At 40.8% G+C, this 20,249-nt stretch overlaps 1 protein-coding gene across 4 annotated transcripts in view; it reads right to left on the bottom strand.

Annotated features, from left to right (window-relative positions):
• Positions 1-20,249, bottom strand: part of ttll4 (tubulin tyrosine ligase-like family, member 4) — a 110,734-nt gene that overhangs the window by 48,600 nt on the left and 41,885 nt on the right. For all 4 annotated transcript variants that reach the window (XM_060828251.1, XM_060828252.1, XM_060828253.1 and 1 more), the window contains exons 3-7: positions 14,400-14,476; positions 12,420-12,522; positions 10,278-10,405; positions 3,148-3,258; positions 2,337-2,413 (exon numbers count right to left, since the gene is read on the bottom strand). In XM_060828251.1, the coding sequence (XP_060684234.1) occupies positions 2,337-2,413; positions 3,148-3,258; positions 10,278-10,405; positions 12,420-12,522; positions 14,400-14,476 (496 nt within the window). The remainder of the gene's footprint in view (positions 1-2,336; positions 2,414-3,147; positions 3,259-10,277; positions 10,406-12,419; positions 12,523-14,399; positions 14,477-20,249) is intronic.

Here is a 20,249-nt window from a genome sequence, read left to right on the forward strand (position 1 = left end):
AAGGCCCACCAGGACTTTTGAACTGGCACAGGTTAGTCATGGAATATATTCCCCCTTGACTTCCTCACAAATATGGTGCACCAAAAAATGGAATTATTCCATTAAACATGGCAGCTTTTAGTGAACTACATCGAAACAGACATCTTGGCCATACTGTCCAGCATTTGTCTAGCTGTGGTAATTGTTCTGGCTGGTTCGGGGAGACCCAGTGGGGAGGAATCCTGTATCAATACGGGTTTTATTATGACTTAACGTAAATCTATTTTGAGCATGTATCTAGTTATTTAATTATGATATTCTATTTTATGATTTGGTTATTTCTAGGATAGATGAGATGAGGAGTTAGTTGGGTTTTGTCTTTTTTATTGGTTATTATTTTTTTCTCTCTTATTTATTTAATTTTATATTGACGTTTATACTTGTTTGTATTAAAGAGTCATAGAGATGTAAAGCATGGAAACAGACCCTTCGGTCCAACCTGTCCATGCTGACCAGATATCCCAACCCAATCTAGTCCCACCAGCCAGCATCCGGTCCATATCCCTCCAAACCCTTCCTATTCATATACACATCCAAATGCCTTTTAAATGTTGCAATTGTACCAACCTCCACCACATCCTCTGGCAGCTCATTTCATACCTGTACCACCCTCTGTGTGAAAACGTTGCTCCTTAGGCGTCCTTTATAGCTTTCCCCTCTCACCCTAAACCTATGCCCGCTAGTGCTGGACTCCCCAACCCCAGGGAAAAGATTTTGCACATTTACCCTATCCATGTCCCTCAATTTTGTAAACCTCAAAAAGGTCACCCCTCAGCCTCCGACGCTCCAGGGAAAACAGCCCCAGCCTATTCAGCCTCTCAATATAGCTCAAACCCTCCAACCCTGGCAACATCCTTGTAAATTTTTTCTGAACCCTTTCAAGTTTCACAACATCTTTCCGTTAGGAAAGAGACCAGAATTGTACACAATATTCCAACAGTGGCTTAACCAATGTCCTGTACAGCTGCAACATGACCTCCCAACTCCTGTACCCAATACTCTGACCAATAAAGGAAAGCATACCAATTGCCTTCTTCACTATCCTATCTACCTATATCTCCACTTTCAAGGAGCTATGAACCTGCACGCCAAGGTCTCTTTGTTAGCAACACTCCCTAGGATCTTACCCTTAAGTGCATAAGTCCTGCTAAGATTTGCTTTCCCAAAATGCAGCACCATGCATTTATCTGACTTAAACTCTACCTGCCACTTCTCAGCCCAATGGCCCATCTGGTCCAGATCATGTTGTAATCTGAGGTAATCCTCTTCACTGTCCACTACACCTCCAATCTTGGTGTCATCTGCAAACTTACTAACTGTACCTCTTTTGCTCGCATCCAAATCATTTATGTAAATGACAAAAAGTCGAGGACCCAGCACCGATCCTTGTAGTACTCCACTGGTCACAGGCATCCAGTCTGAGAAACGATCCTCCACCATCACCCTCTGTCTTCTACCTTTGAGCTAGTTCTGTATCCAAATGGCTAGTTCTCCCTGTATTCTATGAGATCTAACCTTGCTAATCAGTCTCCCACGGGGAACCTTGTCAAACGCCTGTATTACATTTGTAATTTTGTAAAAGACCTCAAAAATTATTTTTTTTTCAATAAAAATACTTTTATCAAAAAAAAATTGGTCAGAGGTAAGCTTTACGAGAGTTGTGAGAAGGTAAGTGAAGACCCACAGGTGGAGGGAGGTATATTCAGAACTTTGGACCCATTCAACTGAAAGCACAGCCACGAAAGGAAAGTTTAAAAAGGAGGGCAATGCGCGGTTCAAGGCGGCAGCATACCACTAACTTCTCGAGGGCAAGTAGCAACAAGCAATAAATGCTGGCCTAGTCAGTGACTCCTACATCCCATGAATGAATGAAGTTGGGAGGAATACAGAGGTCTCTGATTGATGCATATTCCCAAGACATGTGAATTGCATACATTTCCTCATAGGAAAGGTGTTGTATAAAGGCAATTTGGTGCTAAAATTGGACTTAGCCATTCAAAAAGACAATGCTTTGGCTCACGAGTCTCCATTTTAGGGCAGAATAGTAACCATCAACAACAGAAGAAAAAAGATCAAATTATGATTAAAATGTTCATATAAGGTTCAGGGAAAACATTGAGTCTGGTTTTCAAGTCCTGAAGAAATACATCGGCATTGGTTTTAGGAGTTCAAAGACAGACAGATAATTGCAACAATAAATACATGCTAGTTTTAATATTTCGATAAAAATGGAATAAGCACTTGCATTGAAAGGAAGAGGTTACAGTAATATTAATATTGAAATTCTAATGGCTTACCTTCTGATATTCCCGAAGGGTTCTGAATAGCGGTGATTTCATGTGATGTCCCCAGCAGCCCAGCCAATCATAACATCCTAAAATGAACAACACATCAATTTTCCACTTTAAGGCAATTTTTAAATGCCTCCTGATTTTTCAGTAGGGGAAGACCGCTATCCAATTTCTCATCCCAGTGGCCATTTCTGACTTTTGAACCTACACAGTGAACACTGGTAATTTCACCTGTGGAGAAGCATCAGGCAAGTGCACTCAACAACCATACATTTTTGCTTTGGCAGAGGCACTGTAAAATATGATTTTCACTTCCTGGTTCTAAGCAGCAAGAACAGTTTATCTCTGTTACGGTCAGTTAACTGGGACGTTCACAGTCAACAAGGTGCAGTAGCAACTGACTATTGAACTTTCAGATGTTCAAGATGTGTTAATATTTAATTGCACATTCACGTTCTTCAGTTCGATTTAGTATTGCTGAGTCATTGGTGGATGGTTATTGAAGTAATTCAAATTTTATTTTAATTATATGGGACCTTGGTGCTTTCAGGACTACATCCCAACGTGTGGGATGTTTCCAACTGTGAAAATTGAACAGTGCTTTTCCATATAATAGCCACTGACTAAACACATTTGTTAGAAGTGACAGTATTAAGTTGCTGTTTTGGGACTTTATCTGTTATATTGAGAAATCACAGTCCAAGCTTCTTAATCTTTCATGAAATCCTAAAATAAGCAATAATTGCATAATTAGTGCCAAATCTTAAAAGTGGAATCAAAAGGTTAAGACACGCTTATTAGTGCTCACATGACTTACTTTTAGTAATTTTAAAATGTGATCTGGCAATAGCATTTTTCACCACTATTGGCGTCACGGTGGACATTTTCCACTTCATCTGCCTTCGTTGATCCCACGGCAAAAGTTCAACTGTGAATACCAAAGTCAAAGTTAGTCACTCAGTAAAGAAAACTGAAATTACACAGCAATCCTATTCTGAAAGATGCAAAGCAAACAAAAAGATTGTTTTAAAAGCTGCAAACTTAAGACTTTTAATAGCAAAGCAAGTTCAATTATTTGAGACAATAAGTAATGAGTCATACAGATCAGAGATTTAGGTTTAATCCAATTTTTGGGATGAGTTACTGTAATGCACACATGGCCTCAATGTAACTTTAAGGAAAATTCCTACTTTGATTGTTATCTATTAATCCTTGTCAGAAGTAAAAATATATGGACACTATACAGAACGGGAGTCACCATTCAGTCCTTGAGCTTTTTTAACTATGCAAGTTAAATCATATTTGATCTTACTTCTCAAATCAATTTGCTATTTTTGTCCTATTTTCTTGAAACCCTCCAGCTTAGCTGTTATCAGCTTAAGGGCAAATCACAGATGTACAGCATGGAAACAGACCCTTCAGTCCAACCCGTCCATGCCGACCAGATATCCCAACCCAATCTAGTCCCACCTCCCAGCACCCGGCCCATATCCCTCCAAATCCTTCCTATTCATGTACCCATCCAGATGTATTTTAAATATTGCAATTGTACCAGCCTCCACCACTTCCTCTGGCAGCTCAATCCATACATGCACCACCCTGTGTAAAAACGTTGCCGCTTAGGTTGCTTATATCTTTCCCCTCTCATCTCCATATTTCTTCATGGTTGCCTCCTCAGTTGCTAGTAGGAGCTTCCTATTTTCAATTTCAAGCCATTTACTATACCACTCCCTCCATCTTAATTCTAAATCCTCTAACAACCTACCAGCTTCCTCAGCACGTTCTCATTCCTTAGGATACACTGCCTATTCTTGATTCACCGTTGATCTTGCCTTCTCCACCATCCTGAAAACTCATTACTCATGTTCACTACATTCTACAATATACACCACACCACTGTCTTGATAAGTACTTTTCTCAAGATCTCTACTCATTCCTATGCCAAGCAATTCTTCATGCATTACACAGCTGACAATTACAAAACAAACCAGACAGATAGATTGGCTTTGATTTAAAGTTTTAACACTCGCCAGCGAGTGCTACAAATTGATTTTCAAAGTTCCTGCTCTTGCATGTTTAGCACATGCATTAAAGATCCTCTGCAGTTTAGTCTTGAATTCCTTAAGTACCCTCCATCAGGAGTCAGTCAGTTTTGCAGGGCCCACAAGAAAACATAACAGCAATGACATAACAGGTATGGATATTGCTCTGATTTGTTTCGAATTATAAATGCAAACTAAAACATCCCTAGTGCTTACTCTGATGATGGAACTCAGAACACAATTCTCCACAATTTGATGTTATTATCTTGGAATGCAGAAAGTAAACAAACATCTCCCAGACAAAGAATCATAGAGATGTACAGCATGGAAACATACTCTTCGGTCCAACCCGTCCATGCTGACCAAATATCCTTACAAACCCTTCCTATTCATGTACCCATCCAAATGCCTTTTAAATGTTGCAACTGTACCAGTCTCTACCACTTCCTCTGACAGCTCATTCCATATACGCACCACCCTGTGTGAGAAAATGTTGCCCGTTGGTCTCTTTTATATCTCTCCCCCTCACCCTAAACCTATGCCCTCTAATTCTGGACTCTCCCATTCTAGGGAAAAGACTTTGTCTATTGATCCTATCCATGCCCCTCATAAATTTTGTAAACCTCTATAAGGTCACCCCTCAGCCTCCAATGCTCCAGAGAAAACAGCCCCAGCCTTTTCAGCGTCTCCTTCTGGCTTGAATCTCGAACCTTGGCAACATCCTTGTAAATCTTTTCTGAACCCTTTCACGTTTCACATCGTTTCGATAGGAAAGAGATCAGAATTGCACGCAATATTCCAAGTGGCCTAACCAATGTCCTGTACAGCCGCAACATGACCTCCGAACTCCTGCACTCAGACCAATAAAGGAAAGCATACCAAATGCCCTCTTCATTATCCTATGAACCTGCAACTCCACTTTTAAGGAGCTATGAACCTGCATTCCAAGGTCTCTTTGTTCAGCAACACATCCTACGACTTTACCATTTAAGTGTATAAGTCTTGCTAAGATTTGCTTTCCCAAAATGCAGCACCACGCATTTATCCGAATTAAACTCAGTCTGCCACCTCTCAGCTCACTGGCCCAGCTGCTCCAGATCCTGTTGTAATCTGAGGTAACCCTCTTCGCTGTCCACTACACCTCCAATTTTGGTGTCATCTGCAAACTTACTAACTGTACCTCTTATGCTCGCATCCAAATCATTTATATAAATGACAAAAAGTAGTGGACCCAGCACCGGCCTTGTGGCACTCCACTAGTCACAGGCCTCCAGTCTGAAAAAACAACCCTCCACCCTCTGCCTTCTACCTTGGAGCCGGTTCTTTATAGTTTTTGCAGTCTTGGCTTGCATTAGTTAGAATTGCTGTACCAGAAGATGCAAGTGACCTCAAGAATTCCTGCTCCTTCTAGAAATCCCAATAGAGAATACAGGTTGAGAATTTTTTTACAACTTCAACACAAGGAGCATCCGAAATAAAGTGTGTGAACTGGCAGCTTGGGTTGGTACCTGGGACTTCGATGTTGTGGCCATTACGGAGACATGGATAGAGCAGGGACAGGAATGGCTGTTGCAGGTTCCGGAATTCAGATGTTTCAGTAAGAACAGAGTAGATGGTAAAAGAGGGGGAGGTGTGGCATTGTTGATCAAGGACAATATTACAGTTGTAGAAAGGATATTTGGGGACTCGTTAACTGAGGTAGTATGGGCTGAGGTTAGAAACAGGAAAGGAGAAGTCACCATGCTGGGAGTTTTCAATAGGTCTCCAAATAGTCCCAGAGATGTACAGGAAAGGATAGCAAAGATGATTCTCAATAGGAGTGAGAGGGGCAGGGTAGTTGTCATGGGGGACTTCAACAATCCCATTGACTGGGATTACTACAGTATGACTACAATAGATGGGTCAGTTTTTGTCCAGTGTGTGCAGGAGGGCTTCCTGACACAGTACGTAGACATGCCTACAAGGGGCGAAGCCACTTTAGATTTAGTACTGGGTAACGAGCCTGGCCAGTTGTTAGATTTGGAAGTAGGTGAGTACTTCGGTGATAGCGATCACAATTCTGTCAGGTTTACTTTAGTGATGGAAAGGGATAGGTGTACTCCGCCAAGCAAGAGTTACAGCTGGGGGAAGGGAAACTACAATGTAATTAGGAAAGATTTAGGAAGCGTAGAATGGGAAAGGAAACTGCAGGGGATGAGCACATTAAAAATGTGGAGCTTATTCAAGGAAAAGCTCGTCAGTGTCCTAGATAAGTATGTACCTGTCAGGCAGGGAGGAAGATATAGAATGTGTGAGCCGTGGTTTACTAAGGAAGTAGAATTCCTGGTTAAGAAGGCTGCGGCGGCTTGTGTTAGGACAAAATGTGAAAACTCAGTTAGGGCGCTTGAGGGTTACAAGGAAGTCAGGAAAGACCTAAAATGAGACCTCAGAAGAGCCAGGAGGAGACATGAGAAGTTGTTGGCAGATAGGATCAGAGTTAACCTAAGACTTTCCACAGGTATGTCAGGAATAAAAGAATGACGAGAGTTAAATTAGGGCCAATCAAAGATAATAGTGGGAAGTTGAGTGTGGAGTCAGAGGAGATAGGGGAAGCACTAAATAAGTATTTTTCAACAGTGTTCACTATAGAAAATGAAAATGTTGGCAAGGAAGGTACAGAGATACTTGCACCTAGACTAGAAGAGATTGAGGTTCACAAGGAAGAGGTATTGAAAATAGACAAGTCCCCTGAGCCAGATGGGATCTACCCTTGGATCCTCTGGGAAGCAAGGGAAGAGATTGCCGAGCCTTTGGCATTGATCTTCAAATCATCATTGTCCACAGGAATAGTGCCTGAGGACTGGAGGATGGCAAATGTGGTTCTCTTGTTCAAAAAGGGTAGTAGAGACAACCTTGGTAATTACAGACCAGTGAGTCTCACTTCAGTTGTTGGTAAAGTGTTGGAAAAGGTTATAAGAGAGAGAATTTATAACCATCTAGAAAAGAATAATCTGATCAGGGACAGTCAGCATGGATTTGTGAAGGGTAGGTGGTGCCTAAGAAATCTTGTTGAGTTTTTTGACAGTGACCAAACAGGTAGATGAGAGTAAACAGGTTGATGTGGTATATGTGGATTTCAGCAAGGTGTTCGATAAGGCTCCCCACAGTAGGCTATTATACAAAATGCAGAGGAATGGGATTGTGGGAGACATAGCAGTTTGGATCAGTAATTGGCTTGCTGAAAGAAAACAGAGGGTTGTAGTTGATGGAACACGTTCACCTTGGTGTCCAGTTACTAGCGGCGTACTGCAAGGGTCGGTGTTGGGTCCACTACTGTTCGTCATTTTTATAAATGGCCTGGATGAGGGCTTAGAAGGGTGGGTTAGTAAATTTACAGATGACACTAAGGTCGGTGGAGTTGTGGATAGTGCCGAAGGATGTAGTAGGTTGCAGAGAGACATAAATAGGATGCAGAGCTGGGCTGAGAGGTGGCAAATGGAGTTTAATGTGGATAAGTGTGAGGTGATACACTTTGGTCTGAGTAACTGGAATGCAAAGTACTGGGCTAATGGTAAGATTCTTGGGAGTGCAGATGAGCAGAGAGATCTCTGTGTCCACGTACACAGATCCCTGAAAGTTGCCACCCAGATTGACAGAGTTGTTAAGTAGGTTTACAGTGTGTTGGCCTTTATTAATAGAGGGATTGAGTTCTGGAACCAGAAGGTTATGCTGCAGCTGTACAAAGCTCTGGTATGGCCGCACTTGGAATATTATGTACAGTTCTGGTCACCGCATTATAAGGAGGATGTGGAAGCTTTGGAAAGGGTGCAGAGGAGATTTACTAGGATGTTGCCTGGTATGGAAGGAATGTCTTATGAGGAAAAGCTGAGGGCCTTGAGGCTGTTCTCATTAGAGAGAAGGTTGAGAGGTGACTTAATAGAGACATACAAGATAATCAGAGGGTTAGATAGGGTGGACAGGGAGAGCCTTTTTCCAAGTATGGGGACAGCAAACACAAGGGAACATAACTGTGAGGGGAGATAGGTATAAGACAGATGTTAGAGGTAGTTTCTTTACTCAGTAGTAAGGGTATGGAATGCTTTGCCTGCAACAGTAGTAGATTCGCCAACTTTAAGTGCATTTAAGTCGTCATTGGATAGGCATATGGATGTACATGGAATTGTGTAGGTGGGATGGACTTCAGATTAGTATGACAGGACGGTGCAACATCGAGGGCCGAAGGGCCTGTACTGCGCTGTAATGTTCTATGAATGATGGGAAAGGATGTTTCCTGGACACACTAGTCCAGAAATGACCACGTGCTTTTGGAAAAAGTCCTCTGCTTTGATCAGTAGTCAGAAACATGAGTGTGAGACTGCAAGTGAAGCGGGTAAGGGAATACAGAGAGCAGCAGCACAGAAGTACTGGCCTTTGCAACTGTCCAAGAAATCTGGGGATTTCACAACTTGTTTGGATGAGAATGAGGGCTACAGGATGGGTGAGCCAACGTCCAGTAGTACAGATGGCATGGGAAGCAAGGAACAAAATACAAAAGCAAGGAACAAAAAGCAATGCAGTGATTGCAGGATACTTTGCAGTGGGGTGGGGGGTGAAAAGGAGAAAGAGGGGGAAGAGAGAGAACCGACATTGTTCTCTGCAACCAAGACAATAAGTCCAGATGGCTGTGTTGTGTCTCCAGTACCAGGATTTGGAATATCTGAACTGCGTTGGAGATTAAATTACTGCAAGTTGGAAGAATTCAGTGGTTGTTATTCATGCTTTTTCAAACAACATAGTAGAACTAGGAAAGAAATTCTGCAGAGGGAGTAAGAGAGGCTAGATTCTAAAAATTAAAAAACAAACATCAAAAGTAAAAACCTCTGGATTACTACTGAGCCATGTGCAAATTGGCATTGAGCAAATAAGATTAGGGAAGTTAAGGCAAGGACCCCACAATGAGGATTTTTCACAATTTCACAACAAAACTGAAAACATTTCCACAAAACACAATGAAACAAATTTCATTCCTTCCTTCAAAACTTTCTCCTGCGTTATGTTCCTTCCCTTATCTCCCTGGCCACTCACGTATCCCAATGCTTTGACCCCCTCCATAAATTCTTTTCACTGTTCCTCAAACCAGGATACAAATCTCCCTCTCGCGTCATTTTCCTTTCAGTGTTATCAAATGTGCTTCCCTTTCTTTTACACATTAATAGAACTTCCTTAAGTTGTGTGTCTGTTTTCAGAAACTGGATAGGTTAACAAGTACTAGCCTTCAAACTTCCTTCCCAGGCCATGAGCGTTTCAAAGATGGTTGCGTAATAGTTACATGGTTGAATCAGAAATCCAGGACAAATTTCATTTTAAAAGAATCCAGAAAATTTAAAAACATATAAAAGTGACCGTAAAGTTGTTAAATTGCATTGAGTCCTGTATACTATCATCTTTTCAGTGGATGAAGTACGCTGTTCTACCTGGTTTGCAGAAGGGTGACTCCAGTGCTAAACCTCCTATTGGATCCCAGAGAATAGGGACTATGGGAAGACCTCTACAACACAGACTACACTAATCCAAAAAGGCAGACCAGCAGTATGACTTATTGAAGAATAACACAGTGAACAAAAAGGCAACTTAATATCAAGCTTGCAAATGAATTCACACCTGGGAAGAGATCATTTGCGTCCAAATATCTAGGTCTCGACATGAGATTTAAACAAGGAAGGGACAGCCATAAAGAAAGAAATTAGAAGACAGACAAGATGTATTGGGTGCAGAAGTTTAAAAGTAAACCAAAATTAAGAGACCCAAACAAAGGAAAAGAAATTCAAATTTTATTTTTTGTTGGAACAATGCAGCACCATATGAATGAATACAAAATCCTTTACTGAAACAATAAGTACAAATAAATCTAGTTTTTCTTCCTTACTTTTCTCGTTCGAAGTTCCAAAGTAAATCGTCAGAGGCATATCATGAAATAAGCTTTTTACCAATGCTGGTTTAGCAACTTGAATTTTACATTCTGTTACTTGTGGGTAGCAAGAATCAAAAACATTCCTTAGGGAAAAAGGGAATCACAGAGAATATGTAAATGTATTAGCAGTATACAACATTAAATTCACTATACACTAAATACCATTGCAAGAAATAATCCTGATGTGAGCAGAAAATAGTATAAAGATTGTTCAATACATCAATATGAAAAACACAGAAATTACTTATTTGAGATAGGGGTTGCTGGAAGCTACCTCAGATAAAATGGTAGCAACATACATTTTCACAACCGTTGGACTTTGTACAATGAGTAGAAGAACACAGAATCAGAGATTACAACATGGAAACAGAACCTTCAGTCAAATTCATCCACGCCAACCAGATAGCCCAAAGAAATCTCGACCCATTTGCCAGCACTTGGCCCATATCCCTCCAAAATCGTTCCTATTCATATACCCATTCAAATGCCTTTTAAATGTTGGAACTGTACCAGCCTCCACCACTTCCTCTGGCAGCGCATTCCATACATGCACCACCCTTTGCATGAAACATGTGCCCTTTTAAGTCCCTTTTAAATCTTCCCCCCCCTCACCTTAAATCTATGCTAGTTTTGGACTCCCCCATCCCAGAGAAAAGACCTTCGTTATTTACTGTATCCTTGTCCCTCAATTTTATTAACCCCCACAAGGTCACCCCTCCGCCTCTGAAAGTCCAGTGAAAACAGCCCTAGCCTATACAGCCTCCCCCTTTTGGTCAAACCCTTCAACCCTGGTAATGTCCTCTTAAATCTTTTCAGAGCCCTTCCAAGTTTCACAACATCTTTCCCATAGGACAGAGACCAGAATTGTATGTGATACTGCAAAAGTGGCCTAACCAATGTCCTGTACAGCTGCAAATGTGTTGCTGGTCAAAGCACAGCAGGTTAGGCAGCATCTCAGGAATAGAGAATTCGACGTTTCGAGCATAAGCCCTTCATCAGGAATAAAGCCACAACATGACCTCCCAACTCCTTCATTCAATGCACCGACCAATAAAGGCAAGCATACCAAATGCCTTCTTCACTATCCTATCTACTTGCGACTCCAATTTCATGGAACTATGAACCTGTCATCAAGGTCTTTCTGTTCAGCAACACTCGTCAGGACCTTACCATTAAGTGTGTATGCCCTGCCTTGATTTGCCTGTCTAAAACGCAGCATCTCACATTTATCTAAATTAAACTCCATCTGCTACTCCTCGGCCCATGTGACCATCTGATGAATATCCTTTCTTTAAAAACAAATGGGGAATGAGGAATTTTGATCAGAAAGCTAAACGATTCAAAATGAACAAGTTATTTGGCCATGAAAACCCAAAAAGTTGGTATGGCTTTGCAATGAGCATGGACTATATTCAGGTTTAAAAATTCTCCTAATAAGTATCAGCCGGCTTTTATCTTAATAGCAACCAATATCCATTCAACAATCTAATCAACATCTAAGCACCTAGCAACATGCAAGTCAGGAAGTTTCTAACCCTAATAGACATCAACTATGTCTCATATTAAAAGAAACATTTCAACCTGCAGCATTAGATAAAGAACTAGACAAATATGCATCATGATTCAAAGTGCCCAGTTATGTTCATGGAGAAACGAATACATTTCAAAGCAGTACAACTTAAAAAGGTACAGATAAGGAAGAGAGGGAGAGAATAAACTACCTCAGTGCCAGGGATTGGGGTTCGATTCCTGCCTCAGTTGACTGTGCATATTTCGCACATTCTCCCAGTGTTATCAAGGATTGCATCCAGGTGCTCTGGTTTCCTCCCACAGTCCAAAAATGTGCAGATTAGGTGGATTGGCCATGCTAAATTGCCTGTAGTATCTAGGAGGATTTGCCATGGGGCAAATGAGAGGTTTTGGAGAAAAGGTAGGTGCCTGGGTGAGAGTTGATGGGCTGAATGGCCTCTTTCTGGACTCTAGGGATTCTATCAATCTTTGTACAATTCCTTACAGAATACTAGGAAAATAAAAGCAAACCACAGTAGGACTTTCAGTTCTTCAGTCAAATTAAATAAAACATTTCAGCAAACTTACCTGGCATCAGTAGATTCCGGTAGTTCACTAAAGGCCACCTTAGATAAACCACGTGCTGATTCAGTTGAACAAGAATCAGAGATGGTAGAACACTCCGACTCTTCTAAAAACAAAACAGCAACTAGTATTTGCTTACTCCTTAAAATGCAACAATGTCAAAATTAACAGTAATGAGCCCCTAGTCCTCAGCTTGGGCAGATTTCTTAAAAGGGAAAATTGTTTTCAACTGAATCATACGTTATCCTGATAAAAACAAAAGAGAAAAATCTGTGAAGTACACTTACAATGGGGAATATTTCTCTGCCTTAGCAGTCCAGAGCTTGGAGTCAGCCATTTAGGACCAAGAGAAAGAAAAATTTCTTCAAAACAGAAGCTTGCGAATCTTTGGGACTCTTGGCTCTAACAATGGATTCTTAATCATAGAATTTGTTCAAGACTGAGGCTGATAAATATCTTGGAAATCAAGGGATGTGTTATGGTGTAAGGAGGTGGAATTGAAGTACAAGATTGTCTGTGTCTTATAGAAAGTTTCAAGGGTCAAATAGCCAATATTTGAGCCTACTCCCTATATCCTTAAATTCAGACCATGGAAGTATCATTGAAATGTCATGCAAATCTAATAATTTTGATTTTAAACCTATTTATTCTATTTAAGCTTAGAGGTAAAATGGAAACAAACATGCATTACCAAGAATAACACTTTTGTGGGCAATGTATAAATTTTGAAATCCATGAGAAAACAGAACATATGAAAAAGTCAATTATCATTCGAGTCCCAGTTTATTATTTCTCAGCCTTTTCTATTGCCTCTTGAGCTATGACAAGTAGAATAAAGTAACTCAGTTGTTTTTGGGAAAAAAAATCCTTAAATGTTTCAAATGAAATTGTAGATGTCAATAAACAAATTGTGAAGAGTTTTCCCACGACCAAGATCAAATCTGAGAACAAAGGTCTAGACTGAAAATGGGACTAAAATTTGTTTTAAATAAAAATCAAACTAGACCTGAAACAAGACAAGGAATTTGAAGCAGAATTACAAAAAATGTTCATAAGCTTCAATCAGTCATTAGATTTGCAGCACTTTGCAGAGAGAGGCCCTTTAAATAAAAGTTGAAACATGTGCCAATACCTACAGAAAAGGGCGTACAGGTTGAATGGCAGCAACCAAGGAAGTGCAGAGAATCAGAGGAACTTTGGTGTTAATGCTTACAACAGATCTTTGAAGACAACAAGACAAACCGATAAAGGTGGTTGAGGTGGTATATGGGTAACTTACCTTTATTGGTAGAAGCACTGAATACAACAGCAGGGAGATTGTGATGGAGGGGTAGAAGACATTAGTTAGACCTTAGCTGAAATACTGTGTGCCACACAGTTCTGGTCTCATTATTATGGAAAGGATGTGACTGTACTAAAGAGGGTTCAGAAGAGGTTCGCCAGGATGTTGTCTGGGCTAGAGCTATTCAGATATGAAGAAAGACTACAGTTAGGCTGTTCCTCTCAGAACAGAGAAGACTAAGGTGGAACCCAATTGAGTTGGACAAAATTTTGAGGGGATATGGATAGATAGGAAGGAACATTTCCTTTTAGTAAGGGATCAATAACTAGGACAGCACACCTTTAAGATAAGGGCAGGAGGTTCAGGAGGAGATTTAAAGAATAATTTTTTTACCTAGCGTGTAATAGGTACAAGTAGCTCACATCCTGCAGAGGTGTTAAAGGCAGGAACTGTCACAACACTTAATGAGCATTGAGACATCACTTAAAGTGCCATGGACAATAAAAGGCTATAGACAAAATACTGGAAAATGGGAAACAGCAGATAGGTGTTTAATGACTAGTGTGGACATAATGGGTAAAAGGGTCTCTTTTCACATTGTCAAGTTACATGAATAAGTCTTATACAATGACGTGGCTTTCAGGAATGAAGGAGGTACCCAATGATAAAAAAAATCCATTACTGAAGGACATCGAAATTACCATCACATTCCTGGCTGCTGGTATCACCCAGTCCATCTGCAACCTCTTCCTCCTCCTCCTCCTCCTCAGTCTCCTGCCTGGCAAGAAACAGAGCATGGTTTAAGATCGCCTGGTAGTGCAGTACTTTATATACTATCAATAATTTCTTTCAAAACTTGTGTCTCCTCATTTTTTTTTAAACTGGGCAAATAGAAGGGAAGCGCTGTGATGGTTATGAACAAAGTAGGAGATGTAGTAGTCCATTCAGTCCCTCGAATGAACTCCATAAAGATCATGACTGATCTGTTTACACTTCAAATCCTATATTCCAACCAGTACCTTCGAATCCATTGCCTAAACATTTTACCTCCTCAAAAACATTCAATGAATTGGCTTCCACTGCTTTCTGATGAGGGGAATTATAAAGTATTTCAAACCTCAAAGAAATTTCTCATCTCTTACTCTAGGCTGATTCCTAATTTTAAGTGACCCCTAGTTCTGGACTGATCTATAAAGAGATATCCTTACCAAGTCCACCTCGCAAGACAAAGTACAAATAACACAGTACAGCCCAGGAACAGGCCCTTCAGCCAACACAAACACATGACACTTTTCCAAACTAAAAGCCTACTGCCTCTACATGGTCTGCATCCCTCTATTCCCCACTTATGTATCTGTTAAGATGCTTCTTAGATGTTGCTATTGTATCTGCCTTCATCACCTGCTCTGACAGCACACTCCAGGCACTCACCATCCTTTGTTTAAAATAACTTAGCTCTCACATCTCCTTTACACTTTCTCCCACCTTTATTTTATATGTGTTCCTCAGTAAATTATATTTCTACCTTGGGTGAAAGAGACTATGACTATCCCATTTTATTCATGTCTCTCAATTTTGGAAGCTTCTATCAGTTCGCCCTCAGCCTCCAATGGTCAAGTGAAAACAAACCAGGTTTGTGCAAACTCTCCTTATTGTTGCGACCCTCCAAACCAGGCAACAACTCAGTAAAAATTTTCTGTTCCATCCCCAACACCTCTATATTCTCTGGTTGCGTAGTAACCAGAACTGTACACCATATTCTAAATGTGGCCCAACTACACATCTGCAACATATTTTGCTAATATTTATATTCAATATCCTGATCGATGAAGGCAAGCATGCCATACACTTTCGTAAAAATCACACAACACCAGGTTATAATCCAACAGGTTTAATTGGAAGCACACTAGCTTTCGGAGCGACGCACCTTCATCCTCTGAAAGCTAGTGTGCTTCCAATTAAACCTGTTGGACTACAACCTGGCATTGTGTGATTTTTAACTTTGCACACCCCAGTTCAACACCGGCATCTCCAAATCATACACTTTCCTGACCACCTTATCCACTTGTGTTGCCAATTTTAGAAAACTATGGACCTGTACACCTAGATCTCTCTCCATGTAACACTTCTAAGGGGTATGTCATTTACTATATACTTGCTTCAAGCATTGGACCTTCCAAAATATATTACCTCACATTTGCCCAACTTAAATTCCATCTGCCACTTCTCCACTTAGGACTCCAGCCTATCTATATCTTCTTGTATTCTCTGGCAACCCTTCTCATTATCCGTAACTTCCCCAATCTTTGTCTCATCCAGAAATTCAGCATCTTATGAAGTTCAATCAAATATAGAAACTAGGAGCAGGAATAGGCCATTCAAAGCTGCTTTGCCATTCAATAATAATCATGGTTGATTTGCTACCTCAGTGCCATAATCTAATGTGGTCGGGCATGGTGTAAATTACAATGGCATTGGTACAGGAGCCTGAGCTTGGAGCTGGAGGAACATGGCGAGGAAGAAAGGCGGTGGCAAGAACCTCAAATGGTAGGCAAAAAGAAAAGACAAAAAAAAGGGCCACAGTGCAAAATAAAACTAAGATGACTAACAAGGTTAAAAAAGTCAAATCTAAAGACTGTATCTTAATGCACAGAGCAATAAAGTAGAGGAGCTAGCAGAGCAAACAAATATAGACAGTTATGACATAGTTGCAATTATTGGAATATGGCTGTAGGATGACCAAGGATAGAAGCTAAACATTCAGGGGGTGTTCATTATTTAGAAAGGACAGACATAAAGGAAGAAATCAATGCAATAATGAGTAAGGACACTGGCTCAAAAAATCACGATGTGGAATCTGTATGGATGGAGCTACAAAATAAAAACACCAAGTAAAAACTTGTTGAAAGACATCTATCAGTCCCCAAATAGCACTGGATATATAACGTAAGGCATTAAATAAGAAATCAGACGCAGGCAGTAAGGCACATATGTAATCATGGGTGACTTTAATATATATATATATATATATAGATTCAACAAACCATACCATCAACGATCTTTCAGGAGAAGGATTTTCTGGTGTTTGTGAGATTTTTTTTTAAGATCAATAGATTGATGAACCAACCTGAAGACAGGCTACCTAAACTGGGTATTGTGCAAAGAGAAAGAATTAACAGCTTGCTGTACTGTCCCCTTTGAGGACACGCAACAATATGATAGAATTTTTATCAGAATGGAGAGTTAAATAGTCAAATCCAAAATAATGGTCTTGAATTTAAATAAAGAGTAATAAAGCACGAATTAGCAAGGATTGATTGGGGAATCTTACTTAAAGAGCTGACCTGGTTTATAATTAAAGAAATGGGGCATAAATTACATAACTACTCATTCTTGTCTGGGGGCAAAAATAGAAAAGGAAAAGGGTACATCAACAATGGCTTTAAAAAGAAATTCAGGACAATACTGGATCCAAAGAGGAGACACATAAAACTGTCAGAAAAAGCAAGTCTGAGGATTGGGAGCATTTTAAGATTCAGCAAGAAAGGAAAGCAGAATGGGGGAGTGTGAGGACCCTGATCCTACTGTCAGAATCAACCACAACATCCTCCATCTTGACGATGAATTCTATCATATTATGGTCACTTATCCCCAAGGGACCTCCCACAAATAGTTTGCCAATTATTCCTTTCTCATTACAAAATACCCAATTCCAGGGTAGCCTGTTCTCCATTTGGTTCCTAAAGGAAGCTGCCCTGGAAATATTAGATGATTTGGTAGTCACATTCCAAAGTTCTATATAACTGCAGCAATTACTATTGATTGATTGGCAACTAGATGTGATCAGATTATTTAAAAAGGTAGGGAGAGATAAGACAGAATTACACACCAGTTAACCTATCAGCCTAACAAGACCATCAGTCGTGGGCAAAATGCTGGTCTGTTATAAAAGATATGATAACAGAACACTTGGAAACCATTTACAGGACTGCACAAAGCCAGCAAGGGTTTATGACAGGTAAATCTTGCTCAACAAATCTAGTGGAGTATTTTTGAGGAGGATGTAACAAGTAATATAGGTAAGGGAGAACCACTGGAGGTTGTATGTTTGGATATTCAGAAGGCTTTAGATAACATCTAACACAAGAGGTTTGTGCATAAAATTAATGTTCTTTGGATAGGTGGTAATATATTGCTATGGGTTTGTCAAACCGAATGGGAATGGGGGAAAAACTGCAAATGATGGAAATCTGACATAAAGCAGATTGCTGGATAAACTCAGCACCATAGTATCTGTGAAGAGAAAGCAGAATTAACACTTTAAGGAAGGATATTGTGAAACTTGAAAGGGTTCAGAAAAAATTAGCAAAGATGTTGCCAGGGTTGAGTCTGAATAGGCTGGGGCTGTTTCTCCTGGACCGTCACAGGTTGAGGGGTGACCTTATAGAGGTTTATAAAATGATAGGGTAAACAGACAAGGTATTTTCCCTGGGGTGGGAGGGTCTAAGACTAGAGGACATAGGTTTAGGGTGAGAGGGGAAAGTTTAAAAGGGATCTAAGGGGACAACTTTTACATGCAGAGGATGGTGAGTATACGAATAAGCTACCAGAGGAAGTGATTGAGGCTGTTACAATTACAACATTTAAAATATACCTCGATTGGTACATAAATAGGAAGGGTTTAAGGGCAATATGGGCCAAGTGCTGGCAAATGGGAATAGATCAGGTTAGGATATCTGATCGGCATGGAAGAGTCTGTTTCTGTGCTGTACATCACTATGACTAAGTGCAGTGACCCTTCTTCAGAACTGGTGTTAGTTAGGAAAAAGGTGGTATTAATGAGGACTATGGCAGGGGGTGGGTGCAAGTTGGGAGGGCACAAGAGAGACTGTAAAAGCAAGAGAAATTAAAGCACAACCATTAGGAAGACAACAAGATAGATGATAATATGCTCAGAAAAATGAAAAAGGTGATAATGGGGACCATTAGTAGGCAAAAATAGGTTGGCTGGTCTGGAAACAGCCCATGTGAGGACAAGGCCTGGACTGTGGGAGTGGATAAAGAACATGGAAAGAGGACTTTCAGGTTCCAAAATTTTTGAACTCTAGAATGAGTCTTGAAAGCTACAAGGTCCGTAAGCAACAAATGCTGTTCTTTCAGCTTACACTGAACCTCGCTGGAGCAATGCAACAGACTCAAGATAGAAATGTTAGCCAAGGATTGCAACAGTAGGTAACTGAAAGTTCAGGATCATTTCTGTACACAGAACACAGATGCCCTTTGAAGCAGTCGCCCAGCCTATGTTTTGTCTCTTCAATACTGAGGAGACCACACTGAAAGCAGTGTCTAGGCTGAGTGAAATGCAGCAAATTGGTGATTCACAAGGAAGGTATCTGGAGCTTTAGGAAGTGAGGAGGGATGATGCTAACTAGCAGGTTTCGCACCTTCTGGAATTGCATGAGAAGGTGATGTGGGGAGGTGTTGGCAGTGGAGTAGAAGACCAGGGTGTCCCAGAGGGAACAGACTGTGAAATGCTGATTAGAGATGGAAAAAACATCTAGGAGGACAAGAGCAGCAGAATCATCACTATGCTCAAGTTTCCTTCCAAACCACTCACTATCCTGACTTGGAAATATATCGGCGTTCCTCCAGTTGCTGGGTCAAAATCCTGCAATTCCCTCACGAATGGCATTGCGGGTCAAAGCACAACAGATGGGACTGCAACAGTTCAAAAAGACAACTCATCAATACTTTCTCAAAGGCAACTAGAAATGGGCAATAAGTGCTGGCCAGCCAGCAATGTCCACATCCCACAAATGAATGTCTGGTGGTGGCATCCCACTGGAGATGGCGGAAATGGCAATGAATGTTGGTGGGGTGGATAGTGAGGATCAATGGGGCCCTATCAGTGTTGTGGGAAGGGAGAGTAGGAATAAAAGGCAGGCTGGAAGAACAGCATCTCATTCTCTGCTTGGGTACCCTGCAGCCTTCAGGACTCAATATAGAGTTCAATAACTTTAGGAACGAAAGCTGAAATTGCTAGAAAAGCTCAGCAGAGTCTACAGCAACTATGAAGAGAAATCAAAGTTAACATTTCGGACCTGGTGACCCTTCCTCAGAACTTGAAGGCCTGAACACCATCTTGCATGTCCTTTATCCACCCCAACACATTAGGCCCAGTCATGGCACAGATTACCCATTTTTACCTCATGAGATGTTGAAGGGTTAATTTGTTATGTTGACATGTAAGAAATTTGATATTTCGGGGAGGGGGTGGGGATGCTTTTTTCTGTCTTGCAGGCAGGATGTGACAATCGAAACTCACACTGCTTTAAGGAATAACCTCGTCGTTTTACATCGTTTTTGGGTGGTATGTGACTATGGTTTGGGGAGGGGTGGGGGGGGGAGAGAGGGGTTGAGGAGAGGAGAGAAAGAGTGCCAGTGAGTTGTGTCTTGCATGCCTGACTGACTGCTATGTAAAAGCCCTGTTTAAACTGAGGACTGTTCTCTTGTTGGAAAGTGTGGTGCTAGAAAAGCGCAGCAGGCCAGGC

Source organism: Hemiscyllium ocellatum, chromosome 7 (assembly GCF_020745735.1).
Source record: "Hemiscyllium ocellatum isolate sHemOce1 chromosome 7, sHemOce1.pat.X.cur, whole genome shotgun sequence".
In the NCBI taxonomy this organism is placed as follows: Eukaryota; Metazoa; Chordata; class Chondrichthyes; order Orectolobiformes; family Hemiscylliidae; genus Hemiscyllium; species Hemiscyllium ocellatum.